General features: G+C 41.4%; 1 protein-coding gene across 1 annotated transcript in view; it reads left to right on the top strand.

The window, feature by feature from the left end:
• PLCE1 (phospholipase C epsilon 1) overlaps positions 1–23,366 on the top strand; it is a 235,555-nt gene that overhangs the window by 179,900 nt on the left and 32,289 nt on the right. Inside the window, 6 exon segments of the mRNA XM_023546914.2 lie at positions 3,297–3,426; positions 8,459–8,580; positions 9,519–9,636; positions 12,787–12,918; positions 14,102–14,392; positions 22,559–22,722. Coding sequence (XP_023402682.2) covers positions 3,297–3,426; positions 8,459–8,580; positions 9,519–9,636; positions 12,787–12,918; positions 14,102–14,392; positions 22,559–22,722 — 957 coding nt within the window.

Genomic DNA, 23,366 nt, shown 5'->3' with positions numbered 1-23,366 from the left:
TTCATCCTGGAAGTTCAAGAAACACCACTTATCTGTTATTTCCCCCACAGTGTGTTACCCTTATCCAAAAAGGCTAACAAGATTACTATATGGGAAACTTGCTAACTCTTGGCAATCACCTCTTTCTTTTCTGAGTTCTCACAAATCAACTAATTAATGATACGTTCTGAAATTTTATCAGGTAGCAACTTGACACTGTGCACAGTAAAATATCCGTAATTTACCTTATCCTCATTTTTGGAAAATGGGATGATGTAATCCCATTTCCAGTTTTCTAAGACCCTTTCCAAACCTGCATGATTTCCCAGAGGGGACCAGTAAGGACTCCACGGTCGTATCTGCAAGACCTTTCAGTTCTGTGACAGGCTGTAGGTCTAGACCTGGCATTCCTGACCTCAGTTGAGGCTAGGTGAATGCCTAGAAGTCCAGTGTGCTCAGACCCAACCCCTAATTTAGAAGGCTTGGGTCATTCCCTTACAAAGGACTCACCCTCAGAGTACAGACTGACTCAGAGTGGGATTTTTGAACGCTACAATCTTGTGCTGAGGCTCTTCCTGAGGCTCCTACCTGCATCCCATCAGAATTCCCCAGGATTCTCACCAAGGCCACCTGAACTCCAACCCAAGAGACTCAAGTAGTTCATACTATATGGCTAGAGGCTGGGGAACAGAGAAGCGTAAGGGCATGACTCCTTCATGGACATGTCTGAGCCAGTCTTATCAGACCCCCGACCTATATCTGGATTGCTTTTATTCAAAGGCTGGGTCTTGTTTTACTGCCCCAGAATAAGTAAGATATTGGCAAACGTTTTGTAGTCATCCTCAGAAAACAAGTGTGTCAGCGTTTGGCTGTCTGTTTGCCTGTCTCTGCCATGTTTGCCTGCTGAAAGGGACTTCCTGCACTTGAGGGAGCATTTGAGCATCTAAGAGGCCTTGGCACTTGCTTTCTGACAGTGCTAGCCTGTACTGCTCTGAGTGGCATCGTTCCTATTACATAGTTCCCACACTTTTCTGCCAGAGTTGTGTCTACCAGGCTGTTTGAATCATCCTTCCCAGCACTTGGCTCAAGCTTGAATGCTTACTGAGTCAAACAGACTTGCTTTTGTGGCTCACTTGTGCCTAGACCAGATTTCCCAAAGTTTTGAAGCATGCTCATTCTATGAGACACTCTGAAAAAAGAAGAAAAAAAAAATTCCCTGGTTAAATAAGCGTGGGAAATGCTGCCCTGGAGGTCTTCTTTAAAGAACCGTGATGTCCTTTAGTATATTAAATGAAGACCATGTTAAACCATGTAGTAGGAACGGGTTTCAGTTTGTTTATGTTGCAGTTTCCATATTTCATTGTGTTTTATTGTTATTGTAATTGTTATACAATGCAAATATTTATCCTCTGGAGAGTTAGTGTTTCAAAAAATCCACTTTGAGAAATTCCAACCTAGACAGCAGTTACTTTGAGTAGACTACATTGTAAAATATTTTGTGTAGCTAGAGACATAGACAAAATTGTATCTTTCTTATGGATATATTTTGATTTTAAAGGCAATATAACTACATTTCATAAAACTTAGGGAACAGAGAATTTTTTTTAATTGTTCTTTAGATGAAAGTTTACAGAATAAACTAGCTTCTCATTAAACAATTAGTACACATATTATTTTGTGAAATTGGTTACCAACCCCACAACATGTCAACACTCTCCACTTCTTGACCTTGGGTTCCCTAGGACCAGCTTTCCTGTCCCCTTCTACCTCCCAGTCCCTACCCTGGGCTGGTGTGCCCCTGAGAATTATTTCTAAACATACATAATTCCAAGGCCAAACACAACCTGAATTACAGGGGTTCTTAACCTTAGGTCCCCAGGTGAAATTCAGGGGTCCATGAAAAAATACTTCATCTTCGTTTGAACTAAACTCTAGCTGAAATTTAGCATTTCCTCCAATTATACATGTAGGCAATAAGCCACAGTCCTGTTGTCAGTACCTGTGTTTTTGTCACCAACAGAAATCACGGATTTTGCATATCACAAGACAGTTGTTGCTTGTGTCTCCAAGAATTATTTATGCTCATGACTGTTTCAAGAAAGTGACTAGACTTACCATAAACATTTTTTACTGTTAGTAAAGAAACATGTATATTCCTATGTCACTAATTTGCTCTTTTAATATCTGATAACTATATTCAACATTATTTGTTTTCTTTGTATTGTCTGCATTGAAAACATTCTGAGAAGGTATTCTGTCTCACCAAACTACCAAAGGGGTCAATGACACTTAAAAAAAAAGGTGAAGAACCCCTATTCTATTAACATTTAATACCTAGTCTTTTTAAGCATGTTACTATGTATATAACAAATGGTACAGAACTGTATATCTATTTACATGTACATTTGCATATTTACATGTATATAGAGCATATATGTACGTATGTAAATACACGTGATTCTGTATCCTCTGTTCAATGAATGTATATATCACAAGCATTTTTTTCATGTCTTCTTCTCTCAAGTGTCTATACCATAGTTTACTGACTCTGCTCCTCTATTGTTGGGCTTTGAGGTTGTTTCTTGTTTTTGATTCACGCAGGTAGCTTTTCCTATATTTTGGATTATTTCTTTGTGCTAGGTTCCCAGAGTAGATAAATTACATCTTCAGACCTCTGTTGACTTGGGTCTTATGATATCACCTCCCAGTAATTCCAGTAGAACACAGAGGCACATGACCTCCCTGGCAGCGCATGTCCAGTTTCCCAAAGTTTCTAAGTCTCTTTAGTTCATCTGATTTATAGTTCAGATAAAGCCTGTTGAAAAAACTTTATTTAAACCAACAACAATTCTTTTGGTTTCTTTGTCCGTGGGGATTCTAACATTTTCTCAAGGTCAGAGGCCTTTAGATGTTATTTTAAGAAGGGGAAAAAAATGGTTTCCAAGCAGAGACTTTTCCAAAATTGATGGGCTGATTCATTTCTTCAGTCATTTGGGATTGATGCTGGTTCCCCAAAGCACCCAAGGTTTCTGGTGGAGGCTTGCCCCTGGGATCCTGGGTGGCAGGGCCCTGCACACAGCTTCACCGTGATTGTTTCTAAAATCTCCAGAATTCCTCCTGTAGGAATGTTGACATTGGCCCGAGTGTTGACATTGCATTTCAAATGAATCTAGATTTTTTTCCCTTCTCACAAATGAGTCAAAATAGGATAAATCGCTCTTAATGACTATGGTAAGCATTAGATGGTAGTTTCGAAGGCTATAAATGAAAGGTTAGCAGTTTTAGTCTCTGCAGCCTTAATTATTGCTATCTTTCAGGCTCATCAGTTAGCGTCCATGCAAGCTCAGGCTTATAATGGTGGGAATGCCAATCCTCCACCTGCTAATAATGAGGAAGAGGAGGACGAAGAGGATGAATATGACTATGACTATGAGTCCCTCTCTGATGGTAAGAGAAACAGAATACCGCTGTGGGAAGGGAAATGCCTGAATGGTTTTCTGTTTTTTTTCTTTTTTTCATAAATAAGTCTGGAGTTGCATAGACCAACAATACAGATTGCTGTAATACTGTCCAGAAGTTTCTGAATCCAGTCACATACTGAGGACCAAGCAAGGAAAGGGATTCTGATATCCACTGCACCCACCACTCAAGGAAAGAAGGGGAGGGTGTGGGAAGTAACACGGGAGTCATTCCTAAGATGAGTTTCTAAAGGACGAGGTGGAATTACAGCAGAGAGACCCTATTTTCACCCTTTCTGTTTCTTTCTGGTGTGGTGGTTTCTCTTCGGAGGAATCTAGAGTGTGGCTGAATCTTTTCTCTCCCCTGGGCCACCTGCAGGGGGCAGTGTCACGTTTCTGTACTTCCTCTTAACCCTTTGCAGTGGAGTTGATTCTGACCCAATGCGACCTACTTTTCCCCTTTCACAACTTTCACTGTGGCTTTCTAGGAGGATGGGAAAGAAAGAAGTTTCATTTCCCTCCCCACCCTGGTTCTCACATTACTAGGCCAACAAGATTTCCCTCTGGCTGGCACCACCAATGAGATAAAACACGGGTGATGGCTAATGGCACAGTTCAAAGAAGTCACATGAATGATAATAAGTACAGATTACAAGTGAAGGGTTCTTCTCACATGAGAATTAGGTTTCAAGTGTGTTTCATTTGCAGTACAGTGGTTAAGCTTTGGGCTGCTAACCAAAAGTCAGCAGTTCCAATCTACCAGCTGCTCCTTGGAAACCCTGTGGGGTACTTCTCTGTCCTACAGGGTGGCTATGAGCCAGAATCCCCTCGAAGGCAACATGTTTGGGGTTTTTTTGGTTAGTGTCATTTGCTGGAAACTGCACTAAAGTGTTTCTCAGATACTGTTGCTGACAGTAGACTTCCATTTTGGCAGCTTCTGAAAGACAGCAATGTAATAATGAGAAAATGCCAAGGTTCCTATGTACATAACTATTATGTATGTAGAAGGTATTGTTTCTATGTAGAAGCATTGTTTGGCTAATATGCAGATATGCCCAGGCCACCATTAAGACAGCCAAGCCACTCTACTCCAGATATCTCTTCTCACATTCCACAGCTGTCTTAGTCACATTTCAGTTCCAGGAGCTTCTGTCATGGCTAGCAGTCATAGTCTTTGGGGAAGTCCCTGTCTTCCCCCAAAATACAATCCCAGACTATGTCCATTTAATATTTGTCCTTAGTTTTTTAATAGTTGTTTGCTGCATGCCATCAACTATAAGTCAGTTTACTTCACCTGAAATCCCATCAAATAATTTGAGAGGCATGTTCTCTCATGGAGAAGCCCTGGTAGCACTGTGGTTAAGCGTTCAGCTGCTCTCCCAAAGGTTGTGGTTCAAACACCCCCGCATCTCCGGAAGAGAAAGATGTGGCAGTCTGCTTCCATAAAGATTACAGCCTTAGAAACCCGGTGGGGCAGTTCTACACTGTTCTATAGGGTCACAATGAGTCGAAATCAACTGGACAGCAATGGGTATTCTCTAATGGAGGGGTGGAAAGAGGGAGAAAATTAAAAAGAGTCAAGATCATTCTTTGCAGTATATACCTGAAAAGTGGGAAAGTAAACATTTTTATATTGACTTATTCTTTCCCATGGATTTCTACTACAGTCGTGCCATGAACTAAAAGCTAGTTTACCTCACCTGAGACTCCATCAAAGAATTTGAGAAGCGTATTCTCTAATGGGGGATCCCTGGCGGTGCAGTGGTTAAGCGCTTGGTTGCTAACGGAAGTAATTTGAGGTTGCCCCACAGAGTAACAAAATTTTTCATAAAGAAAATGAAACCACACTTAAGAAACCAACCAATCCAAATGTCATTTACCCCTGAAAGAAGTTAGTCCCAACCCACTGACATGGAGTAGATACGGACTCATTGCGACCCTGTAGGACTGAGTAAAACTTTCCCATAGGGTTTCAAAGGCTGTAATGTTTATGGAAACAGATGGACACATCTTTCTCCTGTGGAAAGCCGCTGGTGGGTTCAAACCACCTACTGCATTCAGTTAGCAGCCAAGCGCTTAACCACTGTGCCGCCAGGGCTCCTTGAAGTTAAGCCACTGGAAAAATAAACTCACTTTATATTATAAATCACTCTTAGGCTTTCTCTGTATATTTGAAAGCAGGAAAGAAGGCTTTATTATTATCGATATAAGTGTTTTTGATTTGAAAATAAAATGAACAGGTAGTGAAAGGATGTAATTTATTTTCAGTTGGGCGAATAAAATTTAGCTCCTGAATTTCTAAGATTTGCATGTTTTAAATCCACATGTGTACGCGTGGACAAGGGGTTGTTAAGTGGAAGAAAGCAGGCCACCAGGCTTTACTGTGATGGCCTGCGAGACCTTGGGCAGTGTCCTTCCGCCACTGTAGGCCTCAGGCCCCTCAGATATGTCTGAAAAAGGTTCTGCTCAACATTTGCTGATGTCTTCCCCGCTTTTAGTACTAAGTCTGTGATTCCTGATGACTAAGTCCACGACCACCACATGATTATTTCCGATTTCATTGAAAGGATCTCTGACCGGATTCCCAAACAAGCCTTGTAGTTATTCTCAAACGAAACTTGTTTAAGCTTGTCCTATTGAGGCTTCCTTATGCCAGTCGTGGTTTGTGGCGCCTCACTTATCTTTGTGCTTTCCTTTACCGTCTTCGCTTCCTCCAGCTGGGATGAGAAGAAAGTATAAACCTGCCTGCCGTGGGTAGTACCACTTCCAGCTTCTTAGGGGAACCTCAGAGATTTCTAAACTCTCTAGAAGGATGGGTCGCTTTGAAAATCAGTCGGAAGCTGTGACCAAGTCTCCTTCAAGAAATGTGCTCTCAAAATTCTTCATACAGTTCCAGGCCTCCTGTGGCCCCTGTAGGCATCCCAGGCTAAGAACCCATCTCTGGAATCAGGGTGGTCCAGTTATCTATGTCACAGCGCTAGTCCTCAATTTTCATATCTGTAAAAGCCTCTTTTGGCCATAAAAATGAGATGATTTTTAGCCACAAAGTTACATCAAGAAGACCCCTAAGGAAGTTGCAAATGAGGCTGATATATATATCAACAACTGCTCTGACTTTTGGATAATAAATCCTTAACAGATGTTTATTTAACTGAGTTATAATTTATAAACTCAGATTGAAGCTGACAACTAATAGGTTCTTGCCCAGCAGACTAGTGAATTGAAGTCAGCCAGACGCAGGGTTGGAAGAACAGAAAGGTTTATTCACAGTTTGCAAACTGGGAAGCAGGCAGGGTCTCACAGCCTAGGACTGCCAGCTCCCTGAACTAAGGTAGATTTTCCCCTTATATAGGGAGTGACATACATATTCATGAATAGTGAGGGGAGGATCTTCAGTCTTGTGATGCCTGTCAGTCCGCATGATTTTTGTGAATTAAGTTTTTGCCCACGGCTCTAAAAATCCTGCGTGCAGGCCTAAAAAAATGGCAAGGGCTCACTATTGTCACCCCAGGAAGGTGGCATAGTGGGTAAATTTGGAGTTGGTGGGCCTGTGCCTTGGCCTCCTGCCAGGAGAAGAGTGGCAACCTGGTGAATCAACCAGTCATGGTGAGGTGTTGTGAAAGTTGTAACAAAAATGTAACAAGAATAGACTTTTCTCAGAACACTGTTACGGGATGGTCAATAACCCTCTGCCTGCTTCAAGATTAATTCTTTTCTCTACAGCCTTGCTATTTACCTTGACTGCTTTGAGGATGCTCTGGAACACAAATTTTAATTTCCAACTTAATATAGATGTATTCTATCACAGTGTATGATCGCAGCAAATCCATCAATTCCAGACATTTGAAATAAAGACTTATTGGGTGTACTGTGATAGTCGTAGCTGAAAATATGTAATACGAAGGTGGCAGCTTTTGGATGATTCACATCACCAATGTTTGCACTTCCTTTATCGCTAGCTTTTGCGTCCCTTTAAAGTCAAAGTGTTAAATCCTTAGACAATTTCTTGTTTCATTTACCTTCAGCTGTTGCCATTTAAGCTTTGCTTCATGCCTTAGTTTATCTGTCTTTTTTACTTCGTTTTCCTTACTTATATCCCCTTTCTGATTCTGTTTTTCTGTAGCAGATGTCCTTACTGCTTCTCCTGCTCCTAACAGTCAGGAAGGTAAACACCATTCGAAGTGGGCATTTTAACTGCATGAATGTCAGTGTTCTGTTTCCAGTTTCTTAGGCCTAATTAGCATGAAGTTGGGACACTTCCGTGAATAAAAGCGTAATGACATGATCTCTCTCATTTACTTCCTGGCAGCCTGCATGGCGCTGATTTGGTATAAGGATATTTTGGTGTAAGCATCTGTGGTCTGGTGAGATGGTAAATCTTGGCAGAGAAATTAGTTTTTTTTGTTGTTGTTCCATTTCCAACGAGCATAATCACGATCTATCTCTAACGTTTTTAGAGTCACTTTGAGTAGAAATACCCAAAAAAGAACAAAGTATAAGATTATCCGTCACATTTCAGATATATTTTCGTTCCTGTCCTTAAGATTATCACCTAATAAATTAATAAACAATTATGAAAACTTTACATTCCAATTAATTATACTTGTGAATGCTTTGCATTGCAGATAACAATAAGGCACTTTCCCCCTAGTTTTGACATTTCTGGACTTTTTAAAGTGAAGTGATTAAATCATATGTGTGTCATCTAGAAGTGCTTCAACCACTAAATCCTTCCCAAACGTGTGCTGTCAGCTTCCTGACACAGGATGTCTTCCATGAGGCTTGCACTGTTTGTCCCCTGTATGAAGATGTGCATTGTCATTTAGATACCTACATAGTACCAAAATAGTCAATTCAATCAAAATAAATGTTCAAGCCATCATTATTTTGGTAATACATAGCCAGAGCCTCAGTCTTGCAGAGAAACACGGATACGTGTGTGTCCTGGCTGTGATGTAGACTTTTAGCTGTTAATTGAAGCATTCTGTTCTTGTTTGCTGAGCCTGCCAACTCATTTTCAGACAACATTCTGGAAGACAGACCTGAAAATAAATCATGTAATGACAAGCTTCAGTTTGAGTATAATGAAGAAATCCCTAAGAGGATAAAGAAAGCAGATAACTCTGCTTGCAACAAAGGAAAGGTGGGTAAATGGTATCTATGAAGTTACCCTTGGACCATGGTACTCCTTGTCAGTTTCAGGTAGGATTCTACTCCCTCCCTCTCCCCTCCCTTCACCTATCCCCTTGCTTTCCTGTAGATGCCCAAGCCCACATGGCGGTGAAATGGGGCACCCACCTGCCATTTGTAGAAGGTTAGTCATTGGTTCATGCAGGCAATACCTACTGATTGTGTAATGTGTGGCAGGCAGGTAGGTGGCACTGCAGGTAGTTAAGTGATAGAGAGAAGCATGTGACAGTGCTTATAGATAAGGACAAAGAGTGGTGATTACACAATGTTATCAGAGTATCAAGGATAGGTTCTTAGGGAAGATGATGTTTGAGAAGGAAGATTTGACCAAGCTGACAAAAAGAGGGCATTCGGGCCAAGACAACAACCTTGGCAAAGACAAGGAGACAAGAGATGGTCTGGTATGTTCAAGGAATAAGTTTTAAGGGAGTTTGGGGTGACCAGGATATATGGGGACCAGATAGTGGAGTATTAACAGTGGAATGACACTGAAGGTAGATGAGATACCTACCATCAAGGGCCTGCCTCACTGTATATAGACTCTGAGCAAGTCTGTAGACATAGCTGCAGTAACCTTGTTGGAGAACAGAATAACGAAATATGTTGAAAATTTGGGGCACAGAAAGTACATAATCATCTCTTCATTCAACAATTATATATTGACTGTTCCACATTTAAGATACTGTACTATGTCCTGAAGGAAAAGGCAAAGCTGAATTAGACTCACCCCTTGCCCTCTGAAAGTGTTTATAAAGGCCTTAGGCCATGTGTGTGGATAAGCATAAAGCAAGGTTAAACATACTGATGGTACGAGAGAGATACAGATAAAGAGCTTTGAGGTTTCCGAGGTCGGTGCATATACCTTCCATGTAAAGTGATCTCCCTCGATAGGTTTATGACATGGAGCTGGGTGAAGAATTTTACCTTCCTCAGAACAAAAAGGAAAGCCGACAGATTGCACCAGAGCTTTCTGACCTTGTCATCTATTGCCAAGCAGTAAAATTTCCAGGTAAGAGTAGGCAGTGTCATCTGTAACATTGAAAGATACTCTATGACATTTGCTTTGTGAATGCTCCCAAATTAACTAAACTGTGTAACTGTAATCATTGTTATTTTCTAAACATTTATTGTTACTATATTTTGTTTTGATGCTCAGGGAAAATACCGTAAAATGTTCATTTTCGAAATCACTCAATGTTTTTTTCATGATAATAGTAATAATAATTACTAGTAGCTAAAAATTTATTAAGCACTTACGTACCAGGATTTGTGCTAAGTATTTTACATACGTTATCTTACTGAGTATTCATAATAGTCAAATGAAGTAGGTGGTATTATTCTCATTTTTAATTAAAACTAAGTCTGAGAGAGAGGAAGTAATTTGCCCAAGGTCTCAGAGTATATCAGTTTAGACTTTTGTTTTGAAAGTGACAGAAATTGGCTTAAGAGGGCAATTTATTGTCTCATGTATCAAAAATGAATGGATACACAAACTTCAGGTATAGCTTGATCCAGGGCACAGTCTTTGTCTCTCCCCATTTCTCACTCTGCCTCTTCTGTGTTGGCTCTGTTCCCTTTGTGGTTGCGATATGACTACTTGCATCCAGATTTGAAACTTTTCCAGAAGTTCCAGGAGTAGTTTCACTGTTTCTCATTGAGTCCTTTGCTCATCCCTGAACTAATAACTGTCCAGGCGAGTGGCAGTTCTTTGTTGGACTGGTGCCTAAGTCACATGCTCCATTCTTGAGCTGAATAGACAGGCTCTGCTAGACCACCAAGGCTAGGATTTCATTGGAAGAGAGAGTATCCCCAATTGGTCATTTCTACAAGTACAGTGAATTTATCTTCATCTCGGTTAATAAATGGTAAAACCAAGATTCTGAAGCCTGTCTGACTCCAAAACTCTGCTCTTAAACATTATACTGCCTTGCCTTTCTTGTTAGGGTATGTTATCAGTGAACCCACTAAATTATGTGTTCTACAAATGGGGTACCAGGAGGTGGAGGGCAACCACTAAAGTCTACAAATATGTGGAGATCAGAAAAATTCATCTCTGCTGACATAAAGGATTCCCTTGCACAAGATTTCTGAGGACAGAAAGGCAGCTAGGATGGGGGCCCAGTCTAAATGTTAGTATACAGAGTAAATAAATTTGGCCTGGAGAGGAAAGTTAAAATGCCAACCCTCATCTTGTCAAGATGATCTGAATTCATGTCCTGGCTCCCAATAGGCTGTCCACAGACAAATTCGGATTTCTAAAGAAAGATAAAATCTCATGTTTTCTGGTGAATTTATTCCTAAATGCCTATCAGACTTCTATAAGCTGGTTACCTCAGACTTTTCTCTCAAAGCTCAGCTACCGTCAGATGTCCCAACATCTACATCTAAGACAGAAGCATTCTCATTCACAGCCACAAGGAGAAACACTGATGAGCTGAAAGACCCTAAAATTAACTAGGAAGATGCAGCTGAGGAAGAGAGACAGCCACCAGACCCACCACATAGGTTTAAATCCCAGCTTGACCACCTAGTGACCTTGACTTGGGACAATTATGTAACTTCTCTGCACCTTGGGGTCCTTATCTGTAACAGAGGAGAAATAGTCCTAACTTTCTGGGTTGTTGTAAAAATTAGCGATAAAGTGTATAATGTGACTAGCACACTATCTAGAAAATAGTTGGCTTTCAGGAATTGGCAATCGTCTTTGTCATCTGTGTCGTTGTTGTCATCAATAAATGGGCCAAGAGAGCAGATGAAGTTTCTTTGCTATTCCTCAGGTTACTTGTCTAGACACCTTCCCATCATCCAGAGTTCCTTCCCTTTTATTGACCACCCAGGCCTCGTTTTCGTCTCCTCCCCCAACCCCAAGAGAGCAACCAGGCTCAGCACAGAGGGACCTACGTGCCCCCAGGGAATGTCAGCATGTGCCCAGATGTGTGCAAAGCCTAAACCTGGTCCCTCATTAGTTTTTCTTGAGAGAAAATCCTTTGTCACATAATTGCATGGAGAGCAAATTCACGCACACTTTCAAAGTAAACGTGACAACACACCAGTCCAAGAGTGTACATCTTTTTTAGAGAAAAGAAATTTAGAAGCTTTACCTGCTACAGACTGAGTACTTTTACTGAACAAGACACTCTACTAAGTCTGTAGATACACATTATCTCCTTTAATCCTAACCACACCATTGTATAGAAGAAGGAGGAGTGGTTTGGAGAGGTTAAATTGCATGAGGTCATACTGCTAGGAACAGGGTTTAAACCTGAGAGTCCCGTTCCAAAGCCTATGCTCATAAATACTACTTTATCCTGTCTGTCATGATGATACTCTTGGTAGGTATATGTTCATCTCAAAGAGGACCTCCTGAGTGCTGCTTAAGCTGAAGGAATTACTCCCTAATGGTACAATTGTAGACAGTGGGAAGGATTTAGAGGCAGTTCACAGCTGGGAGGGCATTCATTGGTGCCTTTAAATCACTCCTCCTACACCAGAGCCAGGTTTACGTTTATTTCCTCATTTAACAAATACGTATGAAATTCCTACTGTGTGTCAGGCACTGTGCCAGGCATGAAGGACCGTGAGAATGGTTGGACCAGGACTGAGAAAGAAAAGCTATGAAACATCACTGTCATCATATTTCCCATGTAATCCTCAGACTAATCCTATGAGTGAGTTCCTATAATTATACCCATTTTGAAGATAACCAAGCTGAGGAACAGAGAAGTTAGATGATAAGTCAAAGCTCATACCAGCAAAATTGACTGACACTTGCTGACACTAAAGCTCAGGCTCTTAGCCGTTCTTTCATGTCCTCAAATGGGGTAATTCGGCCCTGAATAATTAAATATTGACTGCAGCTCTTTCTTTTCCTGCATTTCTTCCAAAAACGTCCTGGTGCCCAATTAGCTATGATACACATATGCCTTTGTGGTCACTTGTAACAATCATGCAGTTCTTATCTCATTTGCTTGCAGAGATAAAAAGCTGTGCTATAATTGCCTACGATACTCTTATTAATAGTACAAAAATGCTAGTAGGGACTCTGTACTAGGCTACAAGGGAGTAGTAGGACTTCAAAGTAAACATTAACAGGGATGGAAAATGTTGCATTCCCTTGCTTGTAGTTTTTGGCTTATTTATTTTCATTTTATGGGAACAGGCCTGTCAACTCTAAATGCACCTGGCTCTAGCAGAGGAAAAGAAAGGAAAAGCAGGAAGTCCATTTTTGGCAATAATCCGGGCAGAATGAGCCCAGGGGAGACAGCATCCTTTAACAAAACATCTGGAAAAAGTAAAGTCACCTTCTTACAATATCTTTGCTTGACTCTGCATGCAGGATAATTCAGATATTTTACTGTCTGAGCATTTCTCTTGCATTTTTTTTAACACTTTTGTGTTTTCAAGAGTGTCCATATTGTCTAAATGTGGTATAATTACTTTTTTAAATCACCAATTTACACCTTTAACTTCCTAAAAATAACATTTTACTGGGGATATTCTAACAGTGTCTGCCTCAGCCGTGAAAATCAGAGCCAGAGCCACCTTGGAACATTCTCATGTTTCTTGGACCTGTGCTCTTCACCATGGTAATTCCAGAAGATAAATCCATTTTATTTCTAGTTACTTTTTATTATAAAAGTAATAAATTCTCATAGTTAAAAACTCAAACAATACAGAATATTATTAAAATTCCTTTCCACTCTCAATGTCCTGGTTCCACTCCCGAGAGGTAACCACTATTAACATTTTATTGTATTTCGTTCAAGGAAACTAGGATCCTTTTTAAGATAATTCAGACCGAACATACTTGTATAACTTTTATGCTCATTATAAGTTTTCACATAGCTTTCTGTACATCGAGCTACCTCATTCTCTTTAATACCTGTGTGTTATTCCACTGTATGGATACACCCTAACCACTTCCTTGCTGATAGAACATTTGAGTTGATTCTTGTTTTTTTTGCTATAAAGAACAATGCTAGCATAAACGTCCTTGTATGTATGTTATTGTATATTTGTACAAATATCACTACAGGGCAGATATATTTCAAAGTATGTCAAGGCTTTTAATTTAAACTGGTATTGCTACAGTCATTTTAAAACTCAGCAGCCACCATTTTGTTTCAAGGTGTCTGGACGTTAAAATTTTACAAATAAAATTTAACATGTTTTAGGATGTTAATACTGGGTGGTACAAACAGTTCAGCACTTAGCTACTAACCAAAAGGTGAGTGGTTTGAATCCACCCAGAGGCTCCTCAAAAGAAGGGCGTGGTGATGTGCTTCCAAAATATTATAGCCGTTGAAAACCCTGTTGAGCACAGTTATACTCTGACATACATGGGAATCAACTCAAAGGCAACTGATTTCGTTTTTTATTTTTTATGATGTACTGTGATTATTTACCAGGATATCATTCATGTTTATCTTTGAAAAATATTTAAACTCTTCCACACTGATCTTTTGGGAGTTTAGGTTCTTTCGAAGGAATACGCCAGACCTGGGAAGAATCGTCTTCCCCTCTTAACTCAACCACATCCCTCAGCGCAATCATTAGAACTCCCAGATGTTATCATATCTCGTCGCTGAATGAAAATGCTGCCAAGCGTCTGTGTCGCAGGTATTCTCAGAAACTGATCCAGCACACCACCTGCCAGCTGCTGAGGGCATACCCCGCTGCCACCCGCATTGACTCTTCCAACCCCAACCCTCTCATGTTCTGGCTTCATGGGATCCAGCTCGTTGCACTGAACTACCAAACAGAAGGTAAGGGGCCTGCTTTGCCCGGAAGGGTGCATCCTGACCTCCCTTCTTTGCATTTTATATTTCAGTAAATGTAGTTTGATAAACAACGTTTTTTAAAAGGGGCACGATTCTAGACTGGAGCACACCGTATGTGAATGTAAAGGTATGGATGATGGAAAACAGATACGAATTTGATACTGAATTGTGGCCTTGATGTTTCAGAGTTAAGGTGACAGAAAAGAACCTTGAAGGGACCCAATATTCTCCTGGTTCTGCCCCCTTTTTAACATTTTAAACATAAGACTTTTTTAAAAAATATATTTTGTTGTACTTTTGGTGAAAGTATATACAGCAAAACAGGTTCCCATTCAACAATTTCTACACATACCGTTCTGTGACATTGGTTACATACACTGTGTTAATATTTTCATTATTTCTATTCTAGTTGTTCCATTCCCATTAACTTAGTCTCACCGCCCCCCAACCTTCTCATCTAGGCTTTAGAGTAACTGTTGTCCATTTGGTCTCATACGTAAGATTTTTCTTGACAGAGTTGTGTCTGTTTTGTTTCTAAAGAACTTTTGGGCCAAGGATTTCTTAATACTCTTTTAACCTCTCCCTCTATGTTCTTGTAGTCAAAAAGTGGTATCCCTCAAAACCCTTTGCAAGTTAAAGCCATTACTACTTCTTCTCATCCCTTTGAGATTGAGATGAAGAATAATAAATAGGCAGTGCTCCAAGAACAGGAGGAAAACAAGTATATGAATTACATGAACAGAGAAAGTTGTGTTCATGCTTCTCCCCTGTTGATGTGACTTTGATCTGCCTCTCTCCCAAACCACATCTCACCGTGAGACAGGTACTATGCTAAATTCTTGACCCATATTATCTTTTTATTTTTATTTTTTTATTATTATGCTTTCGATGAAGGTTTACAGAACAAATTAGCTTCTCATTAAACAGTAAGCATATTGTTTTGTGACATTGGTTACCAACCCCACCACATGTCAACACACTCCCTTCTCGACCTTAGGTTCCCTATGACCAGCCTTCCTGTCACCTCCTGCCTTCTACTCATTGCCCCTAAATGGTATGCCCATTTGGTCTCGTTTTGTTTTATGGGCCTGTCTAATCTTTGGATGAAGTGTGAACCTCTGGAGTGACATCATTACTAAGCCAAAAGGGTGTCCGGGGGCCATGTTCTCGGGGTTTCTCCAGTCTCTGGCAGACCAGTAAGTCTGGCCTTTTTTGTGAGTTAGAATTTTGTTCTCCAGTTCTGTCCGGGACCGCCTACTGTGATCCCTGTCAGAGCAGTCGGTGGTGGTACCCGGGCACCATCTAGTTGTACTGGGCACACTGTGGTGGAGGCTGTGGTAGTTGTGATCTAATCTTTCCCTTGTGTCTTTAGTTTTCTTCCTTCTCTTTTGCTCCCAGTGGGTTGAGACCAGTGGAGTATCTTAGATGGCCACTCATAAGCTTTTAAGAGCCCAGACACTACTCACCAAAGTAGAATATAGAACAATTTCTCTATAAACTATGTTATTCCGATTGAGCTAGATGTTCCCCGAGACCACAGTCACGCAGCCCTCAGCCCAGTAATTCAGTCCCTCAGGGAGTTTGGATGTGTCTATGGAGCTTACATGACCTTGCCTTGTACAAGTTGTGCTGGCTTCCCCAGTGTTGTGTACTGTCTTACCCTTCACATTGACCCATATTTTCTTTTTTAATCTTCACAACAACCCTAAGGGGTTATGATCCCCATTTCTCAGATGGGGAAATCAAGACACAAAGCAATTATTTCCCCAAGGTCACAGAACGACTTGTAATAATAAATACAAAGACTATGGAAGTTTAGGAGTCCCTGTGTACTTCCAACAGTTAATGCATTTGGCTGCTAATCAAAAGGTTGGAGGTTCCAGTCCACCCAGAGGCACCTTGGAAGAAAGACCTGGCAATCTGCTTCTGAAAAATCAGCCATTGAAAACCCTGTGGAATACAGTTCTACTCTGACACACATGGGGTCGCCATGAGAGTTTAGAAGAAGAAGAGTTTTGTCTCTCTTGGTTATGGGGGAAGGGAGCTACACAGAAGAGGAAAAGAGTAGATGAAGAAGACTTCTTAGAAGCTCGTTCAAGCACCAGTCTTTTCTGTGAACAATTAAGTAAGTGGCACACGTTTCTTATCCTTCCTCTCATGTGACTGAACTGAATCAGATCTTAACACTGTGCTGAACCATAAAAGCAGAGCTCAGCCTTGTCTCTAGCCAAGGTCAAACCACAATTTTAGCTTTGGGAACAGCCAGCTACCTGGTACTGATACCAACAGTACCCATTTGTGGCTGCCCCCACAGACACCTGGATAAAGATATCAGTCATGTTTTTCACCCTTGCTCTATTTGCTTCTTTCATTTTGTTTAAACTAAATAAGATAATGTAGATGAAGTACTGTGCTTAGCTGAATGCCTGGCACATAGTAAGCATTCCACAAATGGTAACTATCATTAAGTGTGTTTGATAAGTTATGAAAACAGTATGATTTGGACTTACAAGTGGAAATAATAATGGAATATTTTCAAAGTTGTAAAAATTTTATTTTCCGTTTCTTTTCAAACCTGTCCCGAGCAGCTTACTGGTTCACATCTCTGCAACTGTCTGTAGCCCTATGTTCACTGGCGCCCTGGGTTATTATGATACTAAAATATTTTAAGTAAATTGAAAATAACTAGCAAAATGGGCTCCTGAAGGAAATGGAAATGCATTTCGTTTTGGATGTGCCCTTTCTCCTGAATAGCCGAGACTGGCACAGACACACTGGCTTCACTAATGGCAAAGGGAGGTACAGCTGAAGGAGACACAGGGAATCGACACTCTGCTGGTCACCCTCCACACTGAGGCTGCAGCTTGGCCTCCACTCACCCCTGAAGGCTTTGCCTCTCTCCCAGATCAACCGGGTCCACCTTGGGGAGGCGGATTGGCTGTGTTGGGTGAACTGAACAGCTTCCGTGGATCCATTTTATTGATGGTTTTATACTTGATGGCATATGATAATTATGGCATGGTTGTTGTGAGAATGAAATGAGGTAACAAAAAGTGAAATGCCCTGTACAAATTCAGGTACAGCCAGTGTAAGAAGCATTGACTGGGATTCTAGTCCAGGTTCTGCCCTCACTACCCTGCTGGATGACTGCAAGCAAGATATCACCGTTGTCTAGTCCCCAAATTTTCTTCTCTGGTCTTCCTGCTCAGAAAAATGAGAGATATATTTAGTGCATTAGTTCAGCAAAATTCTACTGAGCATTTTCTGTGCTAGCTACAATGCCCTTGGAAGGACCTGAAGACACCCCTGGGTGGGAGTGCCTGGCTCAGCAGGGAGCCTCCCCGGGAACAAAGACTTAGCTGTGAATACAGTAAGGGCAGAGAGAGGGACCATGAGCTGACCTCAAGGGTCTCTCCCAGCTTCAAATTCTGTCCTTCTGGGACCAGGAAGAGGGGGAGACAGGGCAGGTGTCTTTGGGGAGGCCCTGTCGTACAGGGGGTTAATGTACAAGCTCTGGGGTTATACAGTCTTGGGCCAGCTCTGTCACTTCCTAGCTGTGTGACCTTGGGCCAATGACTTCACCAAGTGAGATTTTTGTTAAGAAAAAGTACATTAAAGTTTTGGAAAATTATAGGTTAGAACACGGTGCTAACAAAATCAGGCCTCGAATGCAAATGGGTGTTGACTTCAAATCATAACATAATAAAAACCAACCAGTTGCTTTCAAATCCGTTTTGACTTACTGTGACCCCACACGTGTCATAGTAGGACTGTGCTCTATAGGGTTTTCAATGGTTGATATTTCAAAAGTAGATTGCCAGACCTTTCTTCCAAGATGCCTGTGGATAGATTCGAACCTCCAACCTTTCAGTTAGCAGTGGAATGTGTTAACCATTTGTACCACTCTACTGTTTATTGAGCACTTTCTCTGTGCCAGACATTGGGGTAGGGCCTTGCACACATCATCTCATGTATCTTTACAACACTTCTATGAGCTGTACGTTTTATATGGCTCTGGAGTTTTGATTCGGAGCTATCAGGCAGGCTGTCTGGGTTCAATTCCTACCCTCCACCACTTACTAGTTGTATGCCTTGGGTATTTTCACCTCTTTGTGCGTCTGTTTCTTTATCTATAAACGTGAGGATACAAAAAGGATCTGGCTCATGGGTTATCATAAGGCATTGATGCACATCATGTGCCTAGAATGTGCCTGGAACATAGCAAGAGCTCAGTAAGTATGACCTACTATTTTTCCTGTTAACAGTACATATCCATTATGCATTTACCAACTCTCGTGAGCCAGTTTGCTTCCCTCTTAGCCATCCTATGCTATGGTTGTGTTTCTTTGTCACAGAGTCGCCTGGGGAGAGAGTTTTCTCCCACTGTGGGCAAGACAGCTTGTCCTTCACAGGTCAGTCATGCCAGGGCTTGCAGTGGTCTGAGAGACAGGGTCCAATGCACCCATTTTACAGATACAGACACTGAGGCCCACAGAGGAGCTTTCACATGTCTCAGACATCTTGGCCCAAGAATTCCTGCACACATCCCTGCCAATACCACGTGCACACAAAATTTTTACACACCAGCCAAGTGGGGGCCACCTTCCCATCAACTCCGTTGCGCTTGCCACACTTTGCCTTGATGTTCGTCCATGTAGCAAAGTTCACTGCACATGGAAGGAATATATCAGAGGGAGCAGTCGTCAGGTGTGTCTCATAAACATTTGCTCATTTGGGCAATTTTTAAACAGATTTGCGCCATCAGATGAGCATTTGAGTGTGGAAGAGCCCAGAAACAGTGCAGGAATCCAATCGTTCACAAAACAACTGTGCCAAATAAAATTTGGCCGCAAAGACTCACAGCCGTTGTGAGAGTTCCCAAAGTTTATGATTGAAGGGATTATAGACATGATGCGAATCATATGTGATGGTGATTTTTTTTTTCATATTTAACTACAATAAAAAAAGAGGTAGAAGTTATTACAATTTATGAGTTGAAATTCAGATTTCAAAGAAAAGCTATGTTTTTCTGGCTGTTCTGTTCTTTCTTGATTAAATTAAGATTTTATCTTACATTTGAAAAAGCAAGAATTGGTCATATAACTGCCTGTATGGTTTGGTGTTTGGGGTAAGAAAATGCTATTATTCCTTTGTACGATTCAGTATAAAATGAGGTATTTCACAAGGTTTTTCAGATAGATGTGGTAAATTTTTTTAAGTGACAGGCCCTGGCTGGGAGTAGATTTTTGGAAATTCCCTAAACTTCTGTTTATCTGGAAATATCCCAGTTTCACATTCATATTTGAGAGACAGTTTTGCTGGATATATGAGTCTTGGCTGGCAATTTTTTTTCCTTCAAGGCTTTATATATATCATCCCATTGCCTTCCTGCCTGCATGGTTTCTGCTGAGTAGTCCAAGCTTACTCTTATTGACTCTCCTTTATAGGTAACTTCATTTTTCCCCAGCCAGTCTTAAAATTCTCTCTTTATCATTGGTTTTGGCAAGTTTGATTATAATATGTCTTGGTGACTTTCTTTTGGGATCTACCTTATGTGGGGTTTGATGAGCATCTTGGACTGGTATCTCCTTGTCTTTCAGAATACCAGAGAAGTTTTCTGCCAACAAATCTTGAACAACTCTCTCTGTATTTTCTGTTGTCTCCCTGTTCTGGTACTCCAGTCACTCATAGGTTATTTCTCTTGATTGAGTCCCACATGATTCTTAGGGTTCCTTCGTTGTTTTTAATTCTTTTATCTGATATTTCTTTGAATATATGTGTGCCAAGTGTTTTATTTTCAATCTCAGTAAGTCCAAGTTCCATTTCTTCAATTCTGCTCCTCTGGCTTTCTATTGAGTTGTCTGATTCTGAAATTTTACTGTTAATCTTCTGAATTTCTGATTGCTGTCTCTGTGGATTCTTGCAGCCTATTAAATTTTTCATTATGTTCTTGAGTAACCTTCTTAATTTTCTCAGCTGTTTTATCTTTGTGTTCCTTGTCTTGTTCTGCATTTTGCCTTATCTTCTTCCTGACCTCTTAAAGAGTTCTGTATATTAATCTTTTGTATTCTACCTCTGGTAATTCCAGGAATATTTCTTCATCTGGAAGTTTCCTTGATTCATTGTTTTGGGAGCTTGTTGAAGCAATCATGGCCTGCATCTTTATGTGATTTGATATTGAGTGTTGTCTCTGAGTCATCTATAAGTTATTGTATTAATGTATTTTCTGTTTGCTTACTGTGTCCTAGTTTCTTGCTTTGTTGTTTTGATATACCCACATAGGCTGCTCGAGTGAGCTAGCGTGCTTATTGGTGCCTTTGAAGCTCTAACGTCCTGTCACCAGATGGCTGAGCTTACCAGGTATATGAACCTAGTAGTCCATTCACTTTTCTTGTATGGATTCAGCTCAGGTGTCCAGGTAGCTGGTCACCAGGTTTGTGGTGCAGGCTCTCACCTGCAGTCTTAGAGGAGCAGGGGTGATTGGTGTAGACACAGGTATCTGGTTGCAGCAGGGGGTCACACTCTGAGCAAGGCAGGGGGCTGACAACCGTCCCCCAAGTGTCTGTGAGGAAAGCGCATCTCTGTTCCCTAGAGTGCACAGGTGGGTGGGCTCTGCAGACAGACTATGGGTACCCAGAGCTTTTGGCTGTAAGGACTGGGAGACACCACTTATCCTTGGGCCCCTGTCTCGGATGGCTAGGTGGTGTGGGTTGAACCACCAGTCCTCAGGGCCCTGATGTGGGTAGTTGAGGACCCCACTTAATAGGCAGGGTGGTGTCAAACATCAAAAACCTGCTTCTCCTCCGCACAGCTGAAACGGTTGAAGTCAGACCTCAGGCACATACACTATTACACTGTGTCAACAAGGGCCTAAGCTACTGAAATGGGCCCACACAGGTCCATACAGGGGTGAAAGGCATTCAAAGTCCATGGACAACTTGTGCCTGGACAGGAGACTCTTCTACCCTGAGTTCTCAGTTTAGGGGAGCTGGCAGATTATTTTTTCCTCATTTGTAAATTTGTTCCTTCTCCAAGGCCAGGATAATGGCTCAGGGCACATAGCAGAACCTATCTCAGGCCCAGGGAAATCAACCGCCACTGAAACCAGGTTGGGGGCTGGGGCAGAGGGAGGAGGGATCAGATAAGTAGGAGAGAGTCCTTTCGAAAGGGGTGCTTTTTGATCCACGAGGTAAATTAGATGCAAGCACTTATCTTTTGCTGAGAGTGCTGTTCTTCGCTGATTCCGGAGGCGTGAGTGGACTCTGTGCTGCTCTCTCTCTCCCGCTGAGGAAACCAAATGCTACCACCAGCCCCATGCAGTAGCACCAGGGGATCGGGCCTACACCACTCGCTGTCTCTCACCGAGGAAACCGTGTCCTGAATGCCACCGCCAGCCCCGCCACAGTTGTGCCACGGGATCAGGGCTGAGGGGTGAGGTTCCCACCAAGTCAGGTCCGGCAACTCCTTGCTGCTTCTGTCTCTCCCTCCCCCTGTCACTCAGCCCAATTTCTTAACTTTGTCTTTGATATTCAGGGCTCCTACCTTGCCATATATATATAATCAATTCACTTGTTTTCCAGTCTTTGTTGTAAGAGGGACTGCTGGCCTTGCTGCGGGTGGAAATGGTGGGTATATTCCATAAATTGTAAGCTCCATGCAGGCAAGGAGTTTTGTCTTTTGTTTCCTGTTGTATGTGTGGTGCCTAGAACACTACCTGGCACATGGTAAGTGGGTCTGTGGAATGAATTAATGGGTATCTCTTCTTCATGCTTAAGCTTAGGGAAAACCAATGCAAAGTTCTCTTGAGGTTTTGTTTGTGTATTTATGTGTGTTTTGTGATAAATATATATGTAACAAAATATTTGCCATTTCAACAGTCTTCACATGTACAATTCAGTGATTATTAATTGTGTTTATCATGTTGTTCAACCATCACCATTATCCATTTCCAAATTTTTCCATCATCGGTAGTAAAAGCTGAGTGACCTCTAAGCAATGCATCCTCTTTCCCTCTCCTTCCCACCTGCCTGCCCCCAGTAATCACTGATACCTTTTGAGTTTTAAAGTAAGTTTATAAGAAGACACTTTAATGACAAAGTAACAAGCAGTATTGGGTTGCTTTTATTTGTTTATTTATTTTATGCTTTGCAGATCTCCCTTTACATTTAAATGCTGCAATGTTTGAGGCTAACGGTGGCTGTGGTTATGTTTTGAAACCTCCAGTTCTGTGGGACAAGAACTGTCCCATGTATCAGAAGTTTTCTCCATTGGAACGTGACCTGGAAAACATGGAGCCTGCCATCTATGCTTTAACTGTAAGTGGGGTCTCTACTGTCAGAATATAGTTAGGCATTTAAGCCTTCCTGGTTATGAATTCAAGGTGTTACAAAGCTGTCGTGTCACAATTTTGACTGCCCAGATTTTGTTCCCAATAGAATTTCTTTAGCTTTCAGTGGCTATGGTTTAAGTATGCTGTCACCAGGCACTGGTATTTGCCAGAGCCAAGTAGATGGAGTTACGAGGTTCCTGCTTCACCTGGTACTGATGGTAATTCTGTCTTCCAGTGCCCACAGAATCATAGCCATGAGTATATCCTATAAAAGTTGAGCTCCTTGTTAAAGCAGCTAGCCTTAAGCAAGCATCAGGCAAGCTGACATCAACATGAACATACAAGTAGGCATTTTTTTCCTCCTTATAGTTTAGCCATTATTGTTCCTAGGCCTTTCCTAATTCTCTTCATTGCCCAGTTAACTTAATGTCAAAACTCCACAGACTGCCCTTAACAAGAGAACCGTGGTAGCTTTTCAGTCTGACACACACTTTGATAAAAAAAAAAAAAAACCTGTTGCCATCGAATGAATTCTGACTCATAGCAACTCTATAGGACAGAGTAGAACTACCCCATAGGGTTTCCAAGGAGTGGCTGGTGGATTGGAACTGCTGACCTTTTGGTTAGCAG

The sequence above is a fragment of the Loxodonta africana genome, chromosome 16 (assembly GCF_030014295.1).
Source record: "Loxodonta africana isolate mLoxAfr1 chromosome 16, mLoxAfr1.hap2, whole genome shotgun sequence".
In the NCBI taxonomy this organism is placed as follows: Eukaryota; Metazoa; Chordata; class Mammalia; order Proboscidea; family Elephantidae; genus Loxodonta; species Loxodonta africana.
Note: the sequence above shows the minus strand (reverse complement) of the source record. Positions and strands in the feature narration are given on the sequence as shown.